The sequence below is a fragment of the Gambusia affinis genome, linkage group LG04 (assembly GCF_019740435.1).
Source record: "Gambusia affinis linkage group LG04, SWU_Gaff_1.0, whole genome shotgun sequence".
NCBI classification, from domain to species: domain Eukaryota; kingdom Metazoa; phylum Chordata; class Actinopteri; order Cyprinodontiformes; family Poeciliidae; genus Gambusia; species Gambusia affinis.
This window is the reverse complement of record NC_057871.1, coordinates 4,311,469-4,322,803: the sequence shown is the minus strand read 5'-3', so window position 1 is coordinate 4,322,803 and position 11,335 is coordinate 4,311,469. Positions and strand designations below refer to the sequence as shown.

General features: G+C 34.5%; 1 protein-coding gene across 2 annotated transcripts; it reads right to left on the bottom strand.

Annotated features, from left to right (window-relative positions):
* Window positions 1-306: 306 nt before the first annotated feature.
* On the bottom strand, window positions 307-7,311 carry tmem184c (transmembrane protein 184C). Of its 2 annotated transcripts, XM_044114678.1 has the most exons (11): window positions 6,681-7,311; window positions 5,380-5,510; window positions 5,253-5,289; window positions 4,914-5,119; window positions 3,730-3,804; window positions 3,547-3,640; window positions 3,355-3,467; window positions 3,165-3,264; window positions 2,908-3,079; window positions 1,812-1,868; window positions 307-1,697 (listed from the first exon to the last, which is right to left on the bottom strand). In XM_044114678.1, the coding sequence occupies exons 1-11, from the start codon at window positions 6,795-6,797 to the stop codon at window positions 1,570-1,572; spliced, it is 1,230 nt and encodes a 409-aa protein (XP_043970613.1). In that variant the 5' UTR covers window positions 6,798-7,311; the 3' UTR covers window positions 307-1,569. The 2 variants fall into 2 exon arrangements, with proteins under 2 accessions (XP_043970613.1, XP_043970612.1); XM_044114677.1 differs by having other exon boundaries at window positions 307-1,868; window positions 6,681-7,309.
* Window positions 7,312-11,335: the final 4,024 nt, after the last annotated feature.

The window sequence follows — 11,335 nt, the reverse complement described above, 5'->3', positions numbered from 1 at the left end:
TTGCCCATATTTGACAAACTAATGAGAAAAAAAAACAATGGAAAGAGATTCCAGGGTGGAAAAGTTAATCAGATTCTGATTATTACATTTGAAGTTGTACAGACTAAAGCATTTATAATATCTGAACTACAGAGAGCTGATTGTACTACTTCAAGTTGAGTTCTGTATGTTCTCACATTTAGTGTTTTTGTATCTACTGACACCATTATAAAATGCAGCACACACAGAGTGTGTTCATCTTGCATTGATCTAATATACCCATGCAAATAGTTTGCATACACAGAGAAAAATGTTGCTTTTTTACTTCATTCTTTTATCTGGAAACATTTTTATTTTAAAATGTTTCAATGCTCTTTTCCAAAAATGTAGCTTTGGAACAATCTATGTGTTTTAAAGGGGGTCATTATGTATTTTTTAAGCCCATAGTGCCATTTTATAGCAAAATCAAGTAACAATTTTACCTTCAGGTCTAAAAATGGTGTCTATATAAAAACTTAAAAGAAATTTGACTTTGCAATTTGATGCCTTGAAATTGGCCTCTGTCTCTTTAAAAAGCTCCTTCTCTGACAGCTCACCTTCAGGACATCATGACGACAATTTTTCTTCATTACATTGTCCGCAATCATTCTGAGAAGCTTTTCACTAAGAAGTAGTTAGCAAGAGCTCAGACACACGGTTCCATATGTTTGCAAGCTGCAGTTGCTGCTAGTCTAGAAACGCTATGAGGGCGAGGACCTCAAGCTAAATAGGTGGAGCTTTGTATGACCAAGCATTTAGGCACCCCCGAATAGTTGCCATGGGAGACACAAAAATTGCTCAAACATGTATGAAAGAGTCAAGACAACACTCCAGGTAGGTTTTTGATGAGGAAATATAACATGATATAAAGCACTTAAAGGTCAACTTGCATAATAACTCTCCTTTAAGTAATGTAGCCTCTTGAATGCTATAAAGTCCCGCAAGTCAAGAACATCCTAATAAAAAGAACATTTGAAAGCTGCTCATCTGTCAGACTTCATATGAAGACGTTGCTAAGAAAGAATGATTTGAAAGGCTACAGAAAGAACCCTGGGTTCAGATGTGCTCTTGGCTTTATAACAGCTATAATGGATTTGTTGTGGGAACTTTGAGCACAAGCTTTTTCTCCCTTTCCTCAAACAATATAAAATAGTGAAGTGCGCGTTAATAAGCCATGTAAGACCCAACCTTCGATAGAACATTCATACAGCTGTCATTAACGGAGACGTCCTTTTCATTTTCAGCAGCTGAAAAATGTCTTGCTGATTTTAATCAGCTTTAGTTTCATTTGTTTGTCTAAGCTTTGGACCTGGGACCTGCCCAGTCATATAACAATAGACCAGGGCTTCTCAGGCCCCCCTGCTCCGCATGTTTTAGATGTACCTCTACTCCAGAGCAGCTGATTAAAATGATTGCATGACCATCAAGTGCTGCAGAAGCCTGTTAATCACCCACATATTCAATCCAGGTATGTGGCAGAAGGGAAACACCTAAAACATGCAGGGTGGGGGGCGTGAGGACCGCAATTGAGAAACACTGCAATAGACTAACCTAAGTGATGACTATGAGATCCGCCTCTTCTGGTTCTTTGGTGTGATTTGTCCTTACATTTTCTTGGGTTGAGTCAGCTCTAGCCTCATGACCGTCTTCCCACACAGCCGAGTCCAACCCTGCCGGCGCTGATAAGGAATGCGGTGTAAGGGTTCTTCCAAGCCCCTCGTACTGACCTTGGTTGCTTGCAGCTTCTGTGATGGCATCTTGAGACGCTGAAGACAGAAGCCCAGAACGCTCACCGTCATCATGCGCCTCGCCAAAATACGACTTCTTTGGGCGACCCATGACTGTCCTTCCTGGAAATGAGTCCACAAAGAAAACACATTCAAGGATTTTACGAAGCTTGTTTGAAGAAAAGGTACATCTCAGTGAATTTATTTCACTAATTCAATCCTAAAAGTGTATTTATCCAATGATTGAATTTCAAACAGATGATTTCAAGGTTTGGAAAGTGCTTGATTTCTGTATGATGTCCTTTAAAGTGCTTGACATTCAACTTGCACAGTTTGGTAATAAAGTTCAATCTAACGTTTGATTAAAAGCCTACATTTAGAAAGAGTTATTTATAGTTGAAATCAGATATTTAATGATAAGGCTTTTTTTCTTACTATCTAAAGTTAAATCAAAGTAAACTTCTCTTTTTAAATCAGAATTAACAAAAATATTTCTATGAACTGAATGCCAGAAAAACATAACAAGAAAATTTTTCAGAGATTTTTTTTGCAACTTTCTCAGACAAGTCAGTTGTATAGCATCTGTGAGAGAGACTTTTCAGAACATAAAATCTTGTTATATTTTAGTTTACCTTATTCTTGATACTATCACAAGATATTAATAACAGTAACAAATTAGCCTGACATTTCTGTTTACATTTTTTTATTGATTTTATGCAATATTTCAACTTTCTGGTACATTTTGGATTTTCATTCTTTGTGAGACCTAATGATCAAAGTTACAAAAAGTAAAGGCTTGAAATATTTTATGCAATGTGTAATGAATCTATATAAAAGATGAGTCTCACTTTTTGTAATGACATTCAAATTTTTTCATGTGCCTGGACTAAAAATCCCTTTTTATTGCTTGTGTATTAATTAGTGGTGAGAATCAATCTCTGCATTAATTGCAAGGTATGGAATTAACTAACTCACTACAATGAATCACAATATAGTTGAAGAATTTGCCAACATTGTTTTTCAAATATATGATCACACTTTGTGTTATGACTCTATGTAATGAGCTATAACCTTGAATAAGTTTATGGAAATAAATTAACTAATTCATAATTTTGTAGTTCAATGAGATGCACCTGCACATCAGCGAACTTGAAGGACTTACCAACATTACGAACTTGTTCAGAAATATCTGCTCTGACATCGGAGATGTCCCACATGGCCATAAAAGAGTCAAAGCAGGAGACCTCCTCTGCCTGCTGGATGTAAGGTTTGTAGGTAAAGCTGAAGTGATGAGCGATGGCTGCGAGAAACATCTCGACACAAATGATGAAATCCTGAAGGAAACAATGCAGCTTGGTTTGTTTCACAACAGTATTAAATAATTAGGTATTTCAGCTGAGTTTTAACAATGTTGCCTACCTGTAAGCCGGTAGCAACAGCCTCCACACTCTGCCAGTCCCAGGTTCGTTTCTCTGAGATTATTCCCACTTTTACCAGCAAAGCAATCAGCACAGCTTGCCTGAGAACATTTACAAAGCCCCGGTTTCCTCAGACAGATACAGTTTATCTATACATTGACATAAAAAATCAGCAATAAAGAGAGATTTACCAAAAAGAGACAAACACCACCATTTTGACACAGAAAAATTTCCCCACTGGTTTGATGGGACTCAGCTCATCCCTCAGAGCCCGGTAGAACAGAACCAGGCAGTACATTGCAAACTGGAACAAAATGAGAAATGTCAACAAAAACCTAAAGTTTCATACAGCCAATTATTTGAAAGAACAGCAACATATTTACCAGCTGTGACATGTTGTTGAAAATAACCAGGTATGTCCAGGCATTTTTAAAGCTAAAATTGCCTTCGTCGTAAACGTCACACAGCTGACAGATCCTAGGAAGAAACACACGCATCACTATATCACAAGCCAAATAATTTGAGTCAAGAATAAACAGGGTGCAACAAATGTAGAATTTACTTACAAAGCAATCACTGTTGTGACGGGTCTTACCACCGTGTACTGCAGGACTCCCAGTTTACATCGCAACAGCAACACCCTGGTTAAACAAGAAAAGAGAAGAAGTTATTGAAGATGAGGCCAAACTACCAATGGACATGAGCCATAAAAATCAGAAAAAAACGCAAAGTAAGAATATTCAAACTGAATCAGAAATTATAAAATTAAATAAATGTATCAGCAAATGCAACGTTTATATAATGTCTATAAATGTTACTAAATATTACATTAAAAAAGACAGATGGTCTTCAGTAAGTGTGAAGTGTTGTCTGACCTGAACAACAACAAACTATTCAATTAACAAATTCAGCAGTCACATGGATGACCTTATAAAGATTATAACAAACTGATAAGTTCGTGGTTACTACCTGAAAAGTCTCTAGATGTTGTGGCTGCAAAAAGCCCAACTAAACCAAAGTTTTGTTGCATTTAAAATTTTCTGGAATTGCCTTTATGACTATTCCCAAATTGATTGACTGCCATTCTTAATGTCTCTCTTAAAGTTGCTGACTTTGTTCCTTTGTCACATTGTGGAAAATCACCAGACTACCAAACTTGTTTAAGGAGCCGTTTGCACTTGTTTATGATTACTAAATAAAATGCCTTCATGTTTTTAAATAGTTAGCTTCATGACGCACACTCTGCTAGTTTTTCCACCAACAGTTTTTATATTGGGTCAAACTTTATAAGTGAACATGCTAAATGACGAAATGTAAAGTGCTCAGTGGTGACCTAGAAGATAAATATATTTTTATTTCTTATGTCTCAAGACATAAAACATGCTTTCTTTTCACCATGACTGCATTTGCAACCAATACAGACGCATCACTGTGGTTAACTTATTGCAAATAGAACAAATCTGAGCAAACAAGCTGGTAAAATTACAGAATTTTCACCAACAAGTCTGAAAATGTCTTAAAAATAGACATTTTGCTAAACATTTCAATTTAGCAAAAAAATAATTTGCTAAATTGAAATGTAGGAGAAAAAATCTGGAGGTCGATTATTAAGACAATTACATTTTAAAAACACCAATCATTCAGACACACTTTAAATCAAATTTGTGCTTTAACTAATAGCATCACAGTGGGAAGCACCATATCTTTTTGTTACAACTGTAAAACTAATTTTATTATTAATGGAACTCACTCTCCCATTGGCCAAGGTGGGCAGCAGCAGAGCGGTGGGAGGTGCTTCTGCTGCTCCTGAACCTCCAGCATCATCACCAAGCTGGGATACTGACGCTCCAGGTAGTTAAGCAAGAAAGTCATGAAGTTATAGATGACATAGGCCTCGTAGCATTCTCTGCACGTGTCCACATAAATTGCTATACTGGGGTACTTTAGAGCAATCCACTGGAAAAAAACAAAAGACAACTGCCTCAGGCAATTCTGCAGAGAATGTCATACTTCTTATTCTTATAATCATATTTAAGAACTATGCATGTCAAATAAAAACACTTTTTAAAAAAAAAATAATTTGACTCACGCTGTCCAAGCTGTAAATTGGGACCATCCATAATATCCTGAAATAATAATAAAAAAATGTGACAATAGTAAAAATATTGATACAAAATTCAGTACTTTGTTGGGTTTTTGTAGCAGACATGAATTACCTGATAATAGGCTTCTGGAGCTCTGGTTGGGTGTAGTGCACCAGATGCTGGAGGATGCCCCATAATGATATAGGTATGGTCATGAAAACAAAAATCCCAGCAATGAACCATGCTTTGTTGTGAGTTCCAACCTGTTATTAGATGAAGAAAATTGCATATATAGAAATATAGTGTGTCAGATTTTCATTTGGGTCAGCTTTCATAACATACAGACTAGCAACACAACAGCTAGCCATCAGCTGATTACTGAGCTTCAAAGGATAAAGAGTTTTGGAAAACTTTCAGATTAAAAATTGATAAGCTTTTTAACACATAATCTTCCTGAAATTTAAAGCCATTTAATGAGATTTGAAAGAGTTGGTGTAACCAGAGTTTTGTTCAGCTGTATGGAGCATAAAATCACACTTATCCTCAGAAGAAAAAGACAAATAAGAAACTTTCTGAATATTTCCTGTTGCAAAAAAAAACAAAACACAAAAAACCCCCCTGAAGAATTAAATTTGTATCACCTATTGACATAATGCTTGTGTTCTCACTAAAACAAGAAAGATAGCTCACATCACCCTAGTTCTAAAATCCTTACACTGGCTCCTTATAGCTCAAAGAATAGACTTTAAAATACGTTTGATAGTTTATAAATCACTGAATGGCTTAGAACCAAAATACATGAAACATTTAATGTCACTGTATCAACCTTCCAGGCCACTCAGGTTGTTCTGATTCTGGTCTACTCTGCATTCCCCAACCAGAACCAAACATGGAGAAGCAGATTTCTGTTTTATGCTCCTCTAATCTGGAAGAAGCTTCCAGAAAACTGCAAAACAGCTGAAACATCGAGTTCCTTTGAATCAAGGCTAAAAATCCAACTGATTAGTGGTAACTGAATCATTGATCAATATTTGACAAAATGTAATGGTTATTACTTATTTCGTAATTGAAATATATGTTTTTATTATGTAAAACACGTTGAACTGCCTTGTTGATGAAATGTGCTGTAGAAATGAACTTGACTTAATTGTGTTTAACTCAACAGAATACACGTAGCATGTCCATTAAGAAGCTGACTACCTGAGCAGATTGCCTGACTAATTACACCAGCGTAACTCTATAAAGAACTGAACAGTAAAAAGGTACAATATTCCATGTTTAAAAATATACAACTAAATTAATCTTCTGTTTATTAAATGTGTTTCTTAAGTCTTTGTATCACAATAACCATTACCATTACGTGTTGCATATAGCATGTTGTGGGAACCTCATTATCACGTTGAAATAATTATGAACAATGAAAATGAATTTACCCCAGATTTCTGTAGCTCCCAGATGACCAGCGGTAAGACGACAATTAGCAACAATATATACAACACAACGACCAACGGCCGAATCCATCTTCTCCAGTCCCCACAGGAGCAAGGCATCTTGTCATGAAGTCGCCACAGGGCCTTTAAAACAGTCCCCCGATCCGATGACAAACACAGGGACCTGTAGCTAACGCCTTTACCTTCTGTAGCAGTTAGTCTCCCATTAACATACCCCAAATGTCTCACTTAGTGCTTTCCCAGCAAATCGTTCTATTCTACATCTACGCGGTAAGTCCTTCTCTAACTGCGCGTTTCATTTAGGAAGGTACAACTGGAGTTTTGTTAACAACTCATGTGACTCAAGTTTGCTAACGTTAGCTCGTCAGCTGATTCACCAAGTAAACAAACCGATCGATGATCCATGCTTCCTGGACAAGTTAAAACTACAGATTAATAAACACGTTGGATTAAAAACTACAAAATCGCTGTATACTTTTTTTTTTTTAACAATAACAGACTTTAAAGCAAGTTAATGTTGGAAGGTGCTAAAAGTTTCTTATTAAGAAGTAACCGTAACTAAACGTCCTCTTCCGGGTTTCTCTAGTTACAGTTCCGCCGTTCAACTTGATTGGACACTGAGTGGGTCCGCTCGTTGTCGGTTCGCCGAATGAAGTGAAGTAGAAGCAAAAAAAAAAAAAAAAAAAAAAAAAAAAAAAAAAATATATATATAAAAAAAAAAAAAAAATATATATATATATATATATATATATATATATATATATATATATATATATTATGTCTGTCTGTCTGTTATATAAGAATGTTTTATTATTAATTCTAAGCAACTCAATTCATTATTTCCCAGGTAGCAAACGAATCTTTGAAAGACGTCCAGTGAAGTGGTCTGAAAGTCCAACCTAGAATATTCGAACCTGATGCTCACCAAAGGTTTTTATATTTTTAAAACCTTTAAAGCTGTATTTATTTATTTGCCAAATTTCCCTTTTTTAAATAAAAGGTCCACATATCTGAATATTGTTTAATTGTTATCTGACCGTTTTCCTTTCTTTTATAAATGTAGTTTTACAAAAACTTTCCAAACAACCTAAGGCACTACAAAGAACTCCTTTGTATAGTTGTATCGTCTCCCCACGAAATCTCCTTCTTTCAGTGAACCTCTTCTACTCCATTAGAGGTAAGCCCCTCCCTTTCTACCGGCTCAGACACCGGCTGTAAAAAATGGACTGAACCCAGTCAATTTGTCAAAATACGTTGCACCTGTTTTTCATTTATTGACTGCAACCACTAGATGGCACTGTGATGTCAGTATTTATACATATAAAAAACGTTCGGCAGATTCTAGCATTGTGGATATTTTTAAATCCTGGTATTCACATTGAATAAACTTCGTTTCTCAGTGTGAATTTTGGGATTTAAAGAGAAACAACTTTAAAAATTACATTTCTTATTTCTATTTGAATTATTATTATTATTATTATTATTATTATTATTATTATTATTATTATTATTATTATTATTATTATTATTATTATTATTATTATTATTACAATAATTATTTACCTGGATACAAATATGCATAAAATAGTTTTTAAAGCTGGCAACAACAACAGAAGAGTATTGCTTACTTAAAAGGTCTGTGTGACAGTATGAATGTTTGTTTTATTGCTAAATCAATTTTTAAAAAAATATACCCAGTATGAACCTCACCAAATAGCAGTTTTTGTTTTATTTTAAAGCATTTTTGTTCACCTAAATAAATATAATTTTAATAGCTAAATCTAATTCTGTAAAGGCCAAGAGGGGATCAAAACAGCACTGTATGGGTTGGCCTCATGTTCTGTCAGCATTCATTTATAACTGAGACAATTAAACTTTCCTTATCTTAACCTTTAGATATTGCACAGTTGAACAAATAGAGTAAGAAATTCCACAAACATACTCATCAAACTGTGGCTAGATTGCACTTTAGATTGAGAACTTAAGAAATTAATATAAAAAAATTGATGTTTTCAAGAAGTTTGGACATATAATTAACTGAAGTAAAAATCTATATTTTTATATACATGACGACATGACAGTGTTCAACTTTGTCACTTCTTTAGTCACTTTTAGTGTTTTGCCTAGAATATACAGGTTTCTAGAGCATTCACTATGCAATTTGACCATAGCTACAGCCTGTTTTCCTTTTTGTGCATGCATAAATACATTTGCACGCACAGTTTTGTACAATATGAGGGGAGACAGAACTTTCCTTACTGTTGCACCACATCTCCTCAGCCCCACAGTCACTGAAATCACCGGTTGTTACAGGACAGATTGTTCATGAATTTTGAATCAATCCTTTTGGCTTTTATAAATTAGAAATGGTCCTTTCCACAAGTCCATGGCTGATAGCTTGGAGGGATTGTCAGTGTGAAGTGGCACACAGTGTACAGCAACGTTAAGGGCAGGGTAGATAAACATATGTTGCATTTGATCGAACCCACGTGGACATTTTGGCATGAAGGATGTGGCAGCCTTTACGTCTGGCTGAATCACATAGGAGCTCCTACAGGACTCGTCTTGTAGGAAATGTGCATAAATAGATAAAGAGAATGGATGAGTCTGAAGAATAACAGTAATCAATGTAGAGCAAAAGAAGGAGACATCCTGTCTAAATCATGACACAATCTATCAACTAAATTGCACCTCCTTCCTTAAACATTTACAAAACACAGCAATTTTTAAACAGTTGTCTATTTATTTTTAAGATGGTGGCCTTTTATGGTTGGGAAATGTTCTGACTTACTGGGAATGTTTCAGATAAATTCATCGTGTTATTCTGGAACAAAAGCAGAAGAGAAATCGGATAGGTGAACCTTATCAATATGTCAAAATGTGATTGTTGATAAATAAAAAAAGTAGATTCTTACCTTTAAACTAAGTCAGACTTGTCATCTTGAAAGTGATTTTTTTCTTCACAGATTAATGTGAGATTTATTTTTTGAAAATAAACTGTCAGATAACTAAGTGTAAAAAGTCTTAGCATCAATTTCACTTCTCATAACAGTTACCTAATTGAACATGAAAAATAAAAATTTTACACTGGCACTATTAAACATATTTAATTTTAACTGTTAACAGAAGATTTTTGCTAATTAATATATTTCTCAGCTAATCTGAAGGATGACTACTATTAGTGCTTTTAGTAGATGCTGACTTCCCTCTTCTGTGGGGTAAAAATATCATGCTGACAAGCTACTCCCATACAAAGTGTTAAATATTTGCAAATATAAACATAATAATTTTTGAGTCTAAAATTTATAACACAAGTCTGAAATTATAAATAATTTAAATATGACCTAAATATAACATAAATTAATAAATACATAAATGAATAAATATTTTAGATCTATAAATAAGTCCAGAGTTAACTTAAGGGCAAGGGAAATAATCTCTTCCCCTCACAAAGGCCCTGGGAAACTTTGCTTTAAAGCAAATGGCATTTTGAACCCTTTGTAGTATCAGGACATTTTAAATAACAGTGATTCATTAGAAAAGGGACGAAACAGGTCCTATGGATAAAGCACAAAATTAGAATAAAATTTACACAAAATGTTTTTTTTTCAAATATCTGACTAAACTAAACTGGGCCGTGTGAGCACAACAATGTATGTTTTCCTGGTGTTTGCTGAATATTTTTTATATTAAACTTTGTAGTAGGTGGATGGTGTCTTTAAAATCCTTTGTCCTGGATCAGAACTCAATACACTGTAATAGTTCAAAACAAATAAAGGAATCAATACATTTAATTAAAAATCATTTTTATATAATTTCCAACTCAATTGAAATTTGTCCCGAGTTTCTGTCAACACTCAGACATAAAAAGAATGTAAAAAAAATCAGGCATTATTGGGGGGCATCAGGACGTTTGAGAACCCCATGACCTCTTCCTTTCTCTTCCTTTGCTAAGAGGGCTAGGCAGCTCTGGTTAGCATATGTTATTTTTTTAGTTTTTTCTTCTGTTTTATTCCTAAGTTGTTCGTAACAACCATGATGTCAACACCATAACTGACAATTTACAAAATTTTAATGAAATTTTGTGAAATAAATGCTTAATTTTAGTACACTGTAAAGATTTCATGGACCCTTCAGAATAACATCATATAAATTGAGGTAGTTTGGCATTTTGTCAACTCCGTCAGATGTCAACTCCATCAGTTTTTAATTGACAGTCTGACTCCTTCAGTGATAGTGTTGACAAATCTCACATAAGTTAATGCCGTTAATGTATTTTACATAAATGGCATCACTTCACATGTTTCAATATTTCATTTTACCCCCAATTTTTCCCCACCTTCAGTTCTGTGTCAACTCCGTCAGGCACTGTCAACTCTGTCAGATGGACTTTATGTTGTTTTTTGTTTTAAATAATATTTCTTTTGTTTCTTGAGAAGCATTTGTCTGTTAAACTGAGTAAAATATCACTAATAGGGTCATTAAAAAATAATTTTATATTTATTTTTGTCAGATGTTGTTGACAAAGTTCAGGACCAGGTCCATTGAAAATGTAATTTTCAAAAAAAATGTTGCATCACTTCACATGTTTCAATATTTCATTTTACCCCCAATTTTTCCCCACCTTCAGTTCTGTG

Bases quoted from the DNA above. Each gene is read 5' to 3' on its own strand.
- tmem184c (XM_044114677.1), bottom strand. From the start codon at position 6,797: ATGCCTTGCTCCTGTGGGGACTGGAGAAGATGGATTCGGCCGTTGGTC. The intron at 5,290-5,379 runs GTAATTCATGTC...TTATTATTTCAG, and splicing joins CTCCAGAAGCCTATTATCAG to GATATTATGGATGGTCCCAA. The intron at 3,641-3,729 runs GTAAGTAAATTC...GTTTCTTCCTAG, and splicing joins GTCACAACAGTGATTGCTTT to GATCTGTCAGCTGTGTGACG.